Genomic DNA, 16,007 nt, shown 5'->3' with positions numbered 1-16,007 from the left:
TCCTGCTGATTTGCTTCCACTATAAAATTCCTAGGTGATCTCTAAGAGTTGTCTTGACGTGGTCTTGCTCCTGGCTGTACTGTAGGAGAGACGGCAATGTCCAGGGTGCAAGAATCTTGCACTGTCTCTCTCTCTCTGGTCTCATCTCACTTTAAAAATACACAGAGCTATATATTCCACTCAACACATGCAAATCCTGTCTCCTACCTACCCTTGCTGTGCCGACTGAAAGCCAGGCACGATTCCCCTCTGGGACAGCCTGCCAGGTAAATGCCACTTGCTATATAATGAATTTCAGTGCTGCCTCTGGAAGGGGCCAGGGTGGCAGCATGGGAGCAGGGCAGGAGAACAGCCCATATTCACCCTGCAGGAGGACAAAGGCACTCAGTGGGGACACCAGTCTTTAGTTCTGTGTCTGCTTTGTTGGATACATGAGTATTTCATCCACAACTTGCCACAGTCTTAGACCATTAGCACCAAAATGATTTTTAACTGAAGGTGGAAACTTTGACTCCTGATCCATCTCTGGTGGGATGGGTTTCTTCTGGGTAGGGGACACAACCTGCCTGCTTTCATTTGAGAATGCTGGACCTGGGGGCTTGGCCACGTATCTTGGCCAACATTTCAGCTTGCTGGATTGAGCTGGTCAGGGTAGACATTTTCTTTCTTGCAAAAAACAAATTTACTAAAAAAGCCACAACTCCACCCAACCCCTTTTTTAAATATAAGTGGTGATTTGGGCAACTTCTGAGCTGTGTCTTGGCTGAGGTCTTAGTGTGACAGAAAGAGGGACTCTGCTGGTCACTTTCAAGCACTCTACACGTGGCAGATCAGAACAGGCAAATACCCTGGGGTTAGTTCTGCTTCCCTGGCTTCTCAGTGCTCTTTGTGCTGATACAAGTGATGATTAATAGAAAGAAATTCCTGCTCAAGAGCATAAATAGGCAGCAAGTTCTATAACTGTCCTGTGTCCTCACAGTCCCGATGTGTGAAGTGAAGCTGATGATGGCTGGTGTTGGTGGACATGCTAGTGTCACATCCTCCTGATACCTGCTTCAGGGAAAGATTTATTTGTTTTTTTTCTGGCTGGAGAAGATTGCCAACAGCATCTCCCTGGTTATCTGGTGTGCTGGAGGAGGCTAAAACACCTGTCTGGTGTCTGGGATGGCACAGGACGTTCCTCGCACCTCTTTTTCACAGTCCCATGTCCCTGGGGTCAGGCCTGAAGTCAGCTTTCCCTGCGCCTGTCTCCATGGCAATGGCTGTAAACACCATCCTCTGCACTCTGTGCCCCCAGGCTGTGTCAGTGCTACAGTGTGGTGTAACTCTCCGTGTACTTCACTAGACCCTGAAACAAACAACCAACAAATCCTGCTATAAAGCAATGAGTAATTTGTTTTGGTTACCAGGGAGATTGGCAAGTGCAAATCCGACCTGAAATAGCGATGAGCTCAGGCTCTGGGCAGCGGGAGCAGCCAGGCGGGAGCGGGGCCAGCACCAGGGCGCTGTCTGCTCCACCGGCGCTTGGACGTCGGACGAGCTGTTTTGCCAGACAGATTTTTGCCTCTTAGATGAGATCGTGCAGGGGATAGATGTACTTGCATTCAATGAGTTCCTGTTTCCCGAAGAAATAAAATTTTTAACAACAAAAATCTGTCCATAGGAGGATGCACTGCTGTAGGGAAGGTGTGGCAGTGATCTCTGCTGCTCCCTTTTCTAGGGTTTTGCTCCCCATTGCTGCGTTATCAAAACGATTAAATAATAAAGAAATGCATCAGCATATCACCTGCCTTGATGAAGCAATGTGTAAGCCACTTGCCAGGGACCCACTAATGGATTTCACTGAATCTTTAAAGGCAGAGTTGTCAGTCCCTGAAAACAGGTAACAAACATGCAGACAAAAGCTGAGCCCCTGAAATGCTGTCCATGAATGTACATGGTGCAAACCCACAGCTTTTCTTTTTAATTAACCTCATGGCTTTCTGAAGCAAGGAATGAAAGTTGCATCTATAAAAATAGCATTGGTTCCAGCAGGGGTGTGTTTGTACTTTGGAAGTCATCTATTATAATTTTACAAGCGTGAAGTGATCTTAGTGTTCTTGCAAGTCCCTTCCAGGCCTGTGGGTGGATTTCTTTCAGCTCCTCTTTGGAGGCATGTGGGAAATGCTTTGGTGGCATGGCCAGGTTCCTCAGCATGCTGGGCAGCTCTGCCACAGCCACTAGTGCATCTGGCCATCAGCTCTGGGGAGGGGCTTCAGGAAACCCTCTGGCTGGATGAAGTTGGCATTGGAAAGAGGGCGATTCTTCTGTGAGGAGTTACAACTAGGAGAGGTTTGGGTGAGAGAGGGGTGAGTTAACCTGCACACATCTGCCTTTTCCAGCCAGCAGAGAGCTGGCAATGCCTAGGCAACCCAATTGTGGGGTTTGAGTCTGTCTCTGGCCACTGCATCCCCCACTCTGCCCGACCCTGAGCTGGCAGGCAACTGAACAAACCTGCAAACACCACCATGGCATTTTATCTTCTGCTTTCAGCAGCTCTTTGGAGACAAGGCACAGTGTGTCTAGCACACCCCTGGATTATTTGCAACGTGGTGTTTGATTTTCCTTTATGTCTCCTCTTTTCCGTGGGGTGGAGCAGTGAGTGTTAGTGTTTGGGGTTGGGATGGGCATCCCTGCAGGTCTGCAATGGCTCTCCTCCCCATGTCCTCCCCAGCAGTGTGTCCCCACCCTAGCGTTTCACCTACTTTGTATCAAGGCATGTTTGCTTTTTGGCTGTCCGTGGGCAACTAGAAACATTGCTGCACTTGCAGATCCTGGCTTTGGCCAGGACCAAGCCTAACCTTGCTAAACACTGGCATGAAGCAGGCAAGGGCTTGGGCTAGCACAGCTGGGAGGACAATCTGCCTTAAGAGGTGTAACTTTATCAAAGGGACAGCAGAGTCCTTGCTATTGCAGAAGTCTTTGATGGTTTGGAAGCCTCACCCTTTCCCTATTGTCCCGCAGCATTCCCAGCGGGACACGGGTGCTTGTGGCCACACAAGCTGGTTTTCAAAGAAAGCAAGCCACTGGTTCACATCTGCTTTAGCTTTTTGACAGTTTTCTCTGGCACTTGTGTGCAGTTAGCACTGCCTTTTTGTCACATGGAGCTGATCCTCTAGTAGTTTGATTCGGACAGTAGTTTGACAGCCTCCAGCAATTGTATTGGGATGGGCTGCTTCTCTTTGCAGACTGTATTACTCGTTGTCCCTGAGTTTATTGTCTCACTTCTACTTGAAAAAGAAAACAAAATCATGTTTTGGGCCTGGATCCAGCCACAGAGCAGAGGGGGGCTTAATCAAACACATAAGTGGTTGTACCAACTCCAGTTGGTTTATTTCTGTGTTTAAAATCACTTATGCCAAATATCTCCTTTTTCTTCTTCCAAGGTTTGTATTTAATAAATGTAGCAACCCACAGACTTTGCCCATTGCTGCAGGAGTGTGCACTAGTGGGAATGCTGTAAGGTGCTGTGACAGCCTCAGTGGGAGCCAGGCAGAGGAGAGGGGACCTTCTCTTGCCACCGAGCACCCTGGCCTGACCCTGTGCAGTTGGGGGATGAAAGTATTTGCTGTTTCAGCAAATGGGCCTAAATAGCCTTGCCTCTCTATTCTGCTTTGGGCTGAACTGTCTCTTGCCAAGTGTTAGTCCACTGATCTGAGTATTTCCAGAGACACCAAAGCCACTGAAATACTACTCAGTTACTCAAAAAAAGAGAGTGGGAGGGTGTTTGGAGAATTCCCCTGCCCCCCACCTCCCAAGGAACCTCCATCCTGCAGGAAAGGACACTCAGCTGGGGTGCTGCAAACCAGGGCCAGGCTCCTGCCCATGGGCTGAGAGCTGTTCTCTCTGCTTTTGGCTGAAATTTAATCTTAACTCTGATGAAAGATTGAAATATATTATACTTTTGAGGTTTTTTGGTTTGGGTTTTTTTTTTTTAATAAAACAGGAAGCAATGTTTTTTAACTGACCCCATGGAGAATGCTTTTTAGTGTAGACCTTGCCTAGCTCTGATCTGACATGATTTCCAGGGAGACCTGGATCCTTATCACTTTATGAAAATGAGTTTTTCACTCCTGTGTCACACAGGCACTTTGAAAACATTATCCCTGACTCCAGAGAAATGGGCTCATACATTTTAATGCCATTATTAGAAATTGAATTGACAACACATCCTCAGTGGAAATTGCTGTGCAGCTTGAGGGGAAAAATATGCAGAAAGCAGTGGTGGAGACTTCAGAGAGCTCTCATCACCCTGAGATGTGTGTGCTTTTGGTGCAGTGCCTCTGCTGAATGAAAAGATCAAGGTTTGATGTATGCCAGAGAAAGGGGAAAGCACAAGAGTGTGGATCAGCAGCACAGGGTGAGACAGCAGTGGGGCTCCAAGCACTGAAACACACCCAGGCCTTGCATGGTAGTAGGGGAAGGTGTGCTGCTCTGGGCTTGTGTGTCCTAGGGTGTTGAGGAGATGTTGAACACAAGTGCTTTATTTTCCGTCCTAACAGGAGTAGAGAAACTGAGCTGAATGAGTGCTGTCTTAAGTTGGTGTATGGGGAGCTGTTGAGGTGCTCAGATTTGTGAAAGATGCCTGTGGGAGGAGAAGCAGAAAGGAATTACAACAACAAAAAACCCAAACAATCCTGGACAAACCCAGATCAGGTTCCTTTTTGGTGTGTGTGGTAAATGAACTTGAAAGAACGATCTGATCTCTGTTCTTAGGGCAGACAGCCTCCAAGGAGGACTTCACACTTGGCCTGGGCATTGAGGTTCTGGAATTGCTGAGCTGGGAGTCCCTTGCTGCTGAGCATGAAGCAAGGGAGGCTCCAGGCTCTTCTGGAAGTCTGGCTGACTTCTCTGGCTTTGCCTAGGACCTTTGTCTCTTGGAGGTCAGTTTGGGAAAGATCGGCCAAGGGAAGTTCAGTAAGATCAGTGAGAGTGGTCTCCTAGTCTGGCCAGGGCTCCAACTTCTCAGCAAAAGGAGAGAGACAAAGAGCCTGACTGAGCAGCAAGATGTGTGGTCACCAACTGATCAGGGCTTTAACGAGAGCCTTGATGGGCTGATACGCAAAATATTAACATGGTTAGTGGCTGAAGTTAATTCTGGCCACAAACTAAGCCTGGGCAAAGGGGAAAGGTAAATGACATCTGTTTCAGCAGAGGAAATATGTGATAATGTAGGATCAGAGCAAGATGTCTTAGAAAGCTGCACCTTACAAGTGGGCAGGTGTTTGTGGGTCTCCTCATCCACCTCTGGAGGGTGTTTTCTCCTTGGATTGTCCTGGAACATGTCCCCAGACTGTCCTGGAACATGTACCCTGGCAGAGCCAGTGAGTGTCTGTGTGATACTGTGCCAAAAAAACAGTTGTGAATTTGAAGCCACTCCAAGGTGAAGGGTTTCAATTTCTCGTGCCCTTGTTGTTGGTCCAACGTGGCCCAGCCCGGCTGAGCCTTCGTTGTATCAGGGTGTGAGGGAGTTGACCCCTTTCTCCATTTTAAAACACACTCATTTGCAGTTGGAAATGAAATCAACCCCTTCCAAAGTAGTGGTTTCTGAGAATAACTTGTGTGACTAATCCAACCCTGTAGGCCTCACTAGAGGGGAGTTTGCAGCTTTGTTTTTCCTTGTAAAGAATGCCCAGCATATGTCCTGACAATTAGTCAGAGTGCCCAAAAATACTCATCAGCCCTGCAAGCTGATCTCCTTTGGCTCTTGGAGTGGAGACAGACACAGGATTATGCTCTGTGGGGTTTTGGGAAAGGTTATTTTTAAAATGGTCACTTAACAAGGCTGATTTGGTCCTTTCAGCCAGCAGTGCTGTCTCACAACTGAAGGTGTAGATTGCCAAATGCTCATCTATGCTCAAGGTGACTGTCTCATGCTCAGGGCAATGGGCTGGTGGTCCTGCTAAACTGGCTTCTCTCAGCTCTAAATTGGTGCTCAGGGCACAGCCCTAGGGCCTGTGCCAGGTTTGGGCAGTGCTTTGATGATGTGCTGGATGCCAGGGAGTCTTCCCAACCAGCATGCCAATGCTCAGAAGGACATGTTCTCACTGAAGTGGTAGCCTGTCTTCACCCACAGCCAGGCAGCATGGTGCTGAGAAGCATTTGCTCTACCCATCTCTGATCACCTGAGCTGAAGGTTTCTATCCTCAGTGTTTGCCATGTGCTGCATTTCTGGAGGGTGTTTTGCCGGAACTGAAGTCCACCCACAAATGGCCCCTTTCTTCTTCTCTGAAAATACAGCTCTTGAAGGAGAAACACCAAGGCTCCTTGGTCTTTCAGAGCACCACTTGTGGAGGGTTTTGGCTTGGCCCACTGTGCTGTGGGGACAAAGGAAGAAGCTCTCCAGAACTGTCTGCCCAGCAGCTTCTTAGGAGCATTGTGTTTTGCTACAAAACGTCACACTGAAAATGTTCCCAGCTTTGGGAGGAAGAGCTCTTGCACAGGCTGTAAGAGCCCACCCTGCAGGTCCTTCATGCTGCCAGGTCCTGTTGAATGAACAGAAAAGGGTAGCAGGGCTCCTGGAAACCCGTGTGGGGGATGCCAAGGAGCACGAGTGTTGTAGCTGATGTTTGGGTAGCTGCTGATTTTTGCCTTGTAGTGGGCGGATTTCCAGGGAAGGTAAATGTCCCAGCTTCCAGGCAGTAATACAGACTAATAGCTGAACTTCCCTCCATGCTCTCTACGGTGAGCTGTTTAACTTCACAGGGGAGAGCAGGCTCAGGCAGCTGCTGTGCCTGTGGGAAGTAATTGAAAGCAATTAGGAGAGCAGGGAGTGTCATGGAGGGTGTGAAATACTCTTTCAGTGATGGCTCACTAACAAGTTGGTGGAGCCCTGACACGAGCATTTATTTTGTGTGTATGGTAGGATTATATCACTGTGAGTGTTCATCAGACCTCTTCTTCTCTGGAAAACACTGCCATGTTTCCTGGCTGGGATCAGTGTGGTATTTATTTGACAGGGATTTAAGTTACTTTCCTCAGCTCTGAAGCCAGGGTGAAGCCATGGGGGAAACGTGTGGCTGGCAAGCCTTTGTCTCATGTTTGACTCCCAACAGTCATTCCCTCTCCATGTGACTGTCTTAAGTGTGAAGTTTTGGGGTAATAACTTTGGGGATAACTGAGATGTGGTGCAGCCTGCTTGGCCTCAGGGAGGTCTTCTTTGAGGGCCACATCAGACCTAGTGGAACTGAGAGGCACTGTACCTCACTGTGCTGTGTTAGAGCCTTCTCAGCCCTAGTCATCAAGGCATCCAGATCAGGCCAGTCTTGGCAGTATATGTAGATCTTTCTCTCAAGAGAAGCAAAGGAAGTTATTGTGTCTCCTCAGGGTTGGCTGATGTCCAGGCACATCCAGACCTGTCATTTCCAACTTGCAGTGAGTGCAAGGGTGCTGTGGGCAGCCTGCTGAGCCTCCAGCCTGCGCACAGACTCCCCTCTGCAGGCTGATTCAAGGCAGAAGGATGTGGGAGACAGAGCTGGAAAGGGGAACATGGCCAATGTTTAACCTAGTGCCTTTAAGACTAATACATTAGACTGTCTTAAGAGATTAAAAAAAACAATAAACGTAAAACAAAATTAAAAAAAATCTGCAGCCTTTTGGGACTGACTGTCCCTTTTTGAGCTAGTAGTGAACATCTGCATCTAACTCAAGGGACCCCAGCAGGCACTCAGCATCCTTGGTGCTGGAAGACATGACATCTTCTCTGTAAGATAGCAAAGAGCCACAGTGAGAGGCAGCAGGCACAGGAGGAACTGGAGTTTCTTGGTGCAGCTGATGGGAAGCTGTTCCTGTGCAGCAGCTGATGCTGCTGCAGCCTCTTCCTACCCCAGTTTTCTCTGGAGCCTGCATGTCCTGGGGCTGCTGCAGTGGGTTTGCATGGTGCCTGCACCCCATCAATCATGCTGTGTCTTCTGTTCTCCAACCCTGACATAGCCAGGAGGGGGGACAGGAGCTGAACAAAGCCTTGGGTCTACCAAGCAGCTCTTGATTCCTGCACAGACCCTCTCCCCCAAGCCTTCGTGTCACTTGGCTTTCAGCAGTAGCCAGAGGTCTGCCATGTCAGCAACAGGTGATGGGAAGAAGTGCCAGTCAGGAGCTGTGTGGAGGGGAGCCACAGAGCAGATGGCAGAAGGGAAATAAATTTGGAGCTGTCATGGGAATAGTCCTGGATACAGTCCAGCCTGTGGATGGAGGCAGATGGGAAAAACCTGGTTTATATCTCTTACCAGTTTTGCTGTGTTTCAGATGCTTTATTTCCAGCTCTGCTATCTCTGGGCCATTCTTTCCTGCCTGTTACTACTCCCTCATCCTTTTTTTTTTTTCTTTTTTTTTCTCTCTTCTTATCCTTCCTTTCTTTTCTCCCTTTTGTTCTACTCACATGATATCTGAGTTCATGGAGGGCTACCCAGTCTGTGTCTGCCTCTCTCAAAATTTATTCCCACTTTCCTTCTCCCTGCCTCCATAGCTGATCCTAAAAGCTTTCCCTGGCACTGGCAGGCTCAGCACAAAGATGTGACATCCCAGAAGGAGCTCAGCCTTCACCGTGTGCTTTCCTCCTCCATGGGGATTGCTTTCTGGCTGGAATGTTCATCCCCCTGTCACTGCAGTGATGTCCTGGCTGGCTTTGCTCTGGGTGAGGATGTGTGAACCAGAGTGTCTCTGTCTCATGTTCTCCTGTGTGGCTGCAGGATGCTCCAGGGGTGCAGAGGCACATCCTTTTGTGCAGAATGGGGTGGATAAACCAGGTTTTGCATCTTCTGAAGTGTTTTTTGTGATGCTTTAAAGATAAACTGTTTGTTTTGAACAGAAATACCTTTTTTCCACTGTTTGAAAAGATGATGTGGAACTGCCCTGTTTTGGTTCAGGTCTGATGGTGGGTGGCTCACAGGGTCTCTGGATCCTGCCCAGTGTTTCTGTGGCAGTGGGGCTGCTGACTCCTCCAGGTCACTGATGGGCCAGCCCCAAGTGCAAAGACAGGCTCTTTTTTGGAGCAGTAAGAGATTTGTGTTTCCTGGGGAGCCCAGTGAAGGGCTGGTGTACATTTCTGTGCAGCTTTACTGGACGCTGCTAAGCAGTGTGGATGGAAGCAGAAGGTTCAGTGTTACCCTCAGAGGTGGACAGGTGCTCCCCTCTTGCTCTTATTTACTGCTGCCTGCTTCTTTCTTTGATGATGGTGACTAATAGTTCATCAATGCCTGGGTTACACTGGCTCTATTTAGGACTTTCTGCCTGTTGAGTGACAGCAGGATGTGTGAGCAAGCTGAGATGCCCAGACCTTTTCTGGCAGGACTGTTAGGGCAAGAAAATACTCTGGAAACCACAATGTGAATCATTTGTCTATCCAAGTGGATGACACTATGCCCCAGCCATGCTGCTGTGCAGCCATACCTGTGTGGAGGGGTCAGTGTGTCCACAACAACCCCCTGGAGTCCTGAAAACCTACAGGACAGGTTTAATGTTAAAAACCTGAACACCCAAGCCTGCACACCCCATTGTTCACCCACCAACACTTTTTCTCTTTCCTCTGGGACTGGTGGGTGTGTGGTGCCTGGCTGGCAGAAATGGACCTCTTTTCTGGAGTGTGCCCCCTTTCCTGGAGGTTTCTGCTCCCTGCCATATTTCACAGGACAATGGCATCCCTCCTTAGCACTTGTGTTATACCTTGCACCATTGGAGTGTTTAATCACCTGGGCTTGAAGGTACAAAGGAGGAGTTTGGTGAGGAGATGAGAATTGTTCAAGATCATATGGCTAAAACCAGCCAAGAAAACAAGAGCAGCCCTGACCTGCCAGCAAGGGTTATTCCCCAGCCTGTCCCTGCTGCGCTGTCCCAGGAGGCCACAAATTCAGGCAAAACAGGCTCTTTATAACAGACTGCTCTGGGGGATCACCAGAGGCCTTGCTGAGTGAGCTGTGCCATTAAATGCTATTCCAGGGAGTTTAATGGTAAAGCTTCAGGGGTATCAGCAGCGCTGGGTCTTCCTCCTGGTTTTTGGCCAAGCTTTCCTTTATTGAAATATATAATATAAATACAGAAAAGTTTGGGTTGGAAGGGATCATCTAGATCCAACCCCCTGCGTGGGCAGCAACACCTCCTCCTAGACCACATTGCTCCAAGCCCCATCCAACCTGCCCTTGACTGAGCACAGGGAGGGGACATTCACAACTTCCCTGGACAAACCTGTTCCAGAGTCTCCCCACCCCAAAAGGAAAAAATCTATTCCTAATGTCTCATCTAAATCTGTCTTTCCCTCTGAAATTATTTCCTCTTTTATATGGAGTGCTGATGGATCAGGGTCAGAATGACCTCCACTCTGAAAGCAAAGGGAGATGCTGCTCTAGCACAATTTAGAAGCATGCTCCAGCCCCACCTGGGACCAAGCTCTTCTCCCACCTCCTGCAGCCCAGCCCTGTTGTCAGGCTGCAAACACAGGTGCATTTGTGCACGTGAAACATATTGATGGCCGAGTGTCCATCCCTGCTCTCTGCGTGCCACTGCAGGGCTGCCAAACCACTGCTGCTCCCCAGCTGGCCCTGCAGGGGATGTGGCAGCTCCTGCCATTGCACAGGAGTATGAGTATGTTCTGGGTGGGAAGCAGGAAATGCCTGCTGTGTGGGAGGGTGCCAGGGCTTTCTGTAGGGAACTAGGCAGGAATGAGAATGGTTAATGGTGCAAACTCTACATGCGTTGCCAAAAATGAACTCGTGTCTGTAAATATTGCACTGTGTGCAGCAAGATTAGCACAGGAAAATACCAGTTGTTAGGGTTCCTGTTACCATCTGCATTATGCAAACAATTTGCTTGAGTTTATAGAGGAGCTGGGGCAGAGTAATGTTGGTTTTTTCCTAGCCAAAGTGTTTCAGTGTGCTAGTAATTTAGCACATTTCCCAGCCTAAATCTGCTACACGAGTGGATCCACTCTGTGCTCTTTTGGGACAGCATGCTGTCAAGTCTGGCCTTTTCCAGGCCATGTTGGAAACTTGGAGATGTCAGGATGCTGGTGGGATGCTCACCTTCCTTCCACACGTGCCATCTGAGCAACTTAAGATGGGTGTGAAGGCCCAGGGAGTCACCAAGCTCAGTGCTGGGGCTGGTGGCTGTGCACACCCTGCTGCATGTGTGGTCGAGGAGCCCTCAGGAGATGTTCCCACTTCTGGCTGTAGCCATTCAGGCTGAAGATGCTGATTGCTGTTTGGAGGCCAGAAACCACTGTGATGGGCTCCATGGAAGGAATTATAAACATTGGCTCTTCCCAGTGGCTGTCAGGGAGGTTAACTGACTTTCCCACGGCTGTGCAGTGAGTCAGTGTCAAGGCAGGATTAGCAGCTGGGTGTCCCTGGCCCCTCGCCCTGATCCTGGGCTGCCACCAGTTCATAACCTGGAGCTGCCACAGCCTGTGTATCCCTGTGGAATGGAATCCTGAACCAGAGTTCCCTCCTCTCCCTCTTGTGACTTGGGTGGTAACAGGTCAGTTTGGAGCTGTGGAGTTGAGGTCTTCCAGAGACCTTCGTAGACACCTGAGTAGAGAGGACAGAGACACAAGGCAGTGCTCTCTGAGCCATGTGCTGGAGAACAGGCCCAGTCATGGTGTTAGACACTAGAGAAGTGCCATCATCACCAGAGCTGCCTTTCCAACTGCTGCAGTTCAGGGGCTTTCTCACTTTGGACAGTTAATGCCTTGAGTTCCTTAGGGTGAACGTTGGAGGAAGAGCAGAAATGTTAGTTTTACTGGCAGTAAAACTTCAGCATGACCCTCATGTTGGAGGCAAGTCTAACCTCCCCCATGAAGGTATCTTCTGTTACTTCTGTGGCCTCAGTTGGGTTTCCAGAGCTATAACCCATGGCATTTATCGGCCTGACAGCCCCTTGCTGGTTCCTGGGACTGCAGCCCCACTGGCCCCTGTGGGGCTGTGATCTGCCTCCTCCCTTCAGCAAGGGCAGTGTGGAATTAACGTTGGGTCTGTAATTTAGCTCAGGTCTGTTATGAGACACAATCCAGCTCTAAAGCCAAGGCCACATAGTACCAGCATGGGGTCAAGTTCCTGAGGCACACTCTGCCTTTGGGACTAATTTGGGTGCTGAGTAGCTGGGCAGGTATTTACATGTTGCCTACAGAGTCCTAGAGGTCTCTGGATCCTATTCTTCTCCCTCGGATCACCTAAAATGGTAAGAATTTTCAGGGGGGGATTAAGGTTGTGATCTGTGGGGAGGGGAGTGGACATCTGGTAGGATCCTGTCCATATTAATAGCCTCCCTTTAAATGTATGGTATCAAACGGGGCAGCTCCTGATCAGCCAAGAGACTCTGAACTATTACCTAAGGGGCTGCTGGGGACTTCAGGCTGCTGATCATGGCTTTCCACAGGCACACAGGTAAAGTGGACACATGGGAGAAGCCCTGAGTGTGCAGTGCCTGGGAAATGAGGAGGGAGGTTTTGCTAACGGGCTTCTGCACCAGTAAAATAACCGTTTTGAATGAGACAAGAAGCCTTGGCAACCTGCAGCTCTAGCTAGGGATGGCAGGTGGGCTTACACCCAGCGTGGGGACTGGTGCTGGGAGCCTGGTGGTGACCTCACCCGTTTTGGGAAATGCCTTTGATGGTCAGTGCTTTTGTATCTGCTGCTGTGGGAGGGCTGGGGCTTGGCTGTACTTTGAGGAAGACCAAGTGAAAATGGGGGTCACTGCTCTGCCTTGCAGCACTTTCTTGTGCAGGGATTGCAGAGAGCAGGGAAACCCCCAGCAGAGGGGAGCTGCAGGAGCACAGCCTGGGAACCCAGGTGGTTTGTTCTGCTCTGGTGGGAGGTTTGTGCTGACTCACTCTTCTCTGTGTTGGATCAAATGAGCTGACCCTCACTAGTAATGATAAAACATTACATTTTCTTTTCTGTTAACACTGGTAGGAATCTGGAGAGAGTTTTGCATGTTCCCTGTGGCAGGCACCTTTACCGTGTGTTCCTATCCATGATGAATCTTCTCTAGCCCTCCAATTACAGACCCATTGGAAGCTCTAGGGGATTTTTAAAAGCTTATCCCATTCTTAGAAGCTGACCATGTTTGTGTGTGTCCAGCATGTATTTACAGCCTTAAATCCCAATGCACAGTGGGAGGACCACTGCATCTCCTGATGAGGTGGACATGCCTGGGGAGAGGGTGTCAAGTTTGGGACACAGCTTCTGTGGGCATCAAAGTGAGCTGCTGCACACCAGGAGCCTGGGAACAGTGGTGCTCATGAGGCTCTGGTGGGAACGTTGAGTCTCTTCAGAACTGGGGTGGGAGTCACTGTGTGCTGTTCAGCTGCACTCTCTGCCTCCCAGGACAAGCAGGATCATGAGGCTTCTTGCATGGCATGACGCAGGGTTTGCTTGTGTGATGCAGATAGACATCATGCAAGATCCGTGTCTGAACAAAATCTGACATCTGTGGTATCATTTTTAAACTTTTTGAAGGTGTTTAAAAGAACAATCAATTCAATTAATATATAAGAAGACATTTCTTTTTTAACTTCAGCCCACGAGACTGATGGCTGCTGGAGCATCATTTCATTGTACTCCCAGCTATATTTTTTCTTTCTCATCTTCTTCAGGGAAGTGTCCTCTGGGGCATGGACCCATGGATTTGATGTTGTGCTGTCATATAAAATGTTGAAGAGTCTTCTGAGCAGATGCTGTGGTTGGAGTGCTGCAACCAACAAGTTAGAGTGCAGCACCCATTCCTGCACCCCACAGGCAGCCCTGCCCCAGGGGGGATCCTCTGCAGCAGGAGAAAGCCTCAAGTTTTGGGGGCACTTGGGCTTGAGAAGGGTATCCAGCTACTGAGGTGGGGACATAGCCGTGCTGGGAATATAATTGAAGAGGTCAGAATATAACTGAAAGGTCAGAGCATAAGGCAGCTACAGACTGTACAGGGCTCTCTTGCTCGGTTTCGAAAGGTTTGGAGTTCAGTGCTTAAACTCTGCCCAAGTGTTCAGCCTTCCTCTGGGCAGTGGAGCCTCGTTAGCCTTGGCTGAGTGTTAAGTGCCAAAGCAAGCCCTGGGGGCAGTGTTTGAGGGCTGGAATAGCTTGTTGCTTGAGAGCACATCGCTGCTTCACTGGGGAACTGTGAAGATTGAATAATGATTGGGATGTGCTCAGACATGGTGGCAATAGGACCGCTGGGAATGTTTTTGGCAACTGTCTGAGGAACTTGGAGCCGTTCTGGTTCTAAATAAAGAAGCTTCCATTTTATCAACAGATTAATTTTTGAATTAGAGAGTGAGACTCATTCGCACGTGCCCCAGCCTGGCAGTGGGAGAGCACAGCTCCCCACTGGTCACTGCCAGCTCTCCCTTTAAAAAGGACCTGCAAGCGATTCCTTTATTTCCTTGTTTCCCAGGCCAGCATGCCAGTGACCCTGAGGTTCAGTAGAGGATTGCTTTGCATTTTGGATTAACGGGACCCTTCTTTTAAGAGTATTCCCTATATTCTCTATATTTAGAGCAAACCACCTGACACTGCATAGAGAAATTCTGAAAATAACACCTCAGGTGACAGCCCAGGGGATGCCAGGTCCTGAGCTGAAACAGGCAGGTGTGGGCAGTGCCTGGTGTGCAGGGGCTGCATGTGCTCCCTCTGCTGAGAAGAATACAGCTGGTGGAGAGTCAAAAAGCAGCTGTTCTTTTCCTTCCATATGGCCATAAATTATGCAGCTCTCGGGGGGGCAGAGGGTTAACGCCTTCAGCTTCATCTTGTTTCCTAAGTGGTAGGAACAGTGTAAGGTTTAAGTACAGTTTTCCCTGGTTGTTTTTAGAGACCACACTTCAAGTTCTTCCTGGGTGGTTTATCACATTTAAACTTGTTCCCCAGAGACATTAACACATATCCTGTGCTAAGTGCTTTGCTTATCAGCTGTGCCTCAGCTTCCTTTGCTGAGTGCTTCTGTTTCAGTTGTACAAACCACTGCTGTGCTGTGGCTGAACTGGGAGGAACCAGCCCAGGGGTGATGTGAGACAGGAACCCGGGGGTTGTGTTCATGCAATAGCTGTAGTGAGGTGACACTTCTCAGGTCTGTCCCCTTTCCACCCCAAAGCTTGCCATGCTGCAGGGTGCAGAGGTAGCCCTGACAGCTGGGACAGCCCTGTGGCTGCTCCACAGTGTGTTGACAGTGTGACTTGGGTGTGTGGAAGGTGGTGGAGCCCAAGCATTTGAGATCTTTGTTTGAAAGACGGAAGGCAGGGTTGTCCAAGGGCTCAGGGGCTGCTTTTGAAAAGCAGCAGATGCTCTCTGGGGACAAGTGGCTAACTGGCACCTCTGTGGTCAGGTAAATGTTAGGGTTGAATTCCAGTGGGTCTTTGTGCCAAATACCCTGCTACTTGAGAAGGCCACTGGTCTGGCCAGCTGCCCTCAAGCTGTAGCCACATCCATTAAGGAGCTACATTTAGACAGCACCCTGCCAGGGTTGGTGGAAGAGGGACACTGCTTAAAGCAGGCTTAGTTTCTGGAAGTCTTGCTGCAATTTTCTCCAGTTTTTATTTTTATTGAGGATCCTCTAGGCTATGTAAGGATGGGCACATACTTCACTTACACCTGCCTGGCAGCCTGTGCTCCCTCTTCTCACCTGCTTCTCCCCAGTGGAACATCCTCTGCTCATGGACATCACCTTGAACCAGAGAATGGTTCCAGTCTGTCCATAGTTTTTCTCTTTTCTAAATCCCCTTCGTGGCCCTACTATCAGTGTGTGTCCTCAGGGTACACGATTCTCCCGAGGTTAAAGAGGAGGCACTGACCAAGCTGCCAGCCTGGAGCCACAGCCAAACCAACTGCATTCAAACAACTTCCAAGCTACAACACCTGCCTGTTGCTGTCCTTTTAAGCACACCACTGTGAAATGAAGCACAAAGGTACAGCACTTATGGTTTTAGTGGTTAAGTTTAATGAGTGCTTATCTTGAGCACCCAGCTTTGTGTTGCTGTCGCATGGTTATGGCACTGGTGA

At 49.2% G+C, this 16,007-nt stretch overlaps 1 protein-coding gene across 4 annotated transcripts in view; it reads left to right on the top strand.

Annotated features, from left to right (window-relative positions):
• FHL1 (four and a half LIM domains 1) overlaps positions 1-16,007 on the top strand; it is a 28,816-nt gene that overhangs the window by 6,303 nt on the left and 6,506 nt on the right. For 2 of the 4 annotated variants that reach the window (XM_009999656.1, XM_009999657.1), the window contains exon 1: positions 12,307-12,410. The exons of 1 other annotated variant lie outside the window; for it this stretch is intronic. In XM_009999656.1, coding sequence (XP_009997958.1) covers positions 12,389-12,410 — 22 coding nt within the window. In that variant the 5' untranslated portion in view covers positions 12,307-12,388. Of the gene's footprint in view, positions 1-12,095; positions 12,133-12,306; positions 12,411-16,007 lie in introns of those variants that run through there. One more of the 4 variants, XM_009999659.1, reaches the window with a different exon arrangement.

The sequence above is a fragment of the Chaetura pelagica genome, unplaced genomic scaffold, assembly GCF_000747805.2.
Source record: "Chaetura pelagica isolate M959 unplaced genomic scaffold, ChaPel_1.0 scaffold456, whole genome shotgun sequence".
NCBI lineage: Eukaryota > Metazoa > Chordata > Aves > Apodiformes > Apodidae > Chaetura > Chaetura pelagica.
The sequence above is the reverse complement of the archived record's forward strand: the minus strand, read 5'-3'. Positions and strand labels throughout refer to the sequence as shown.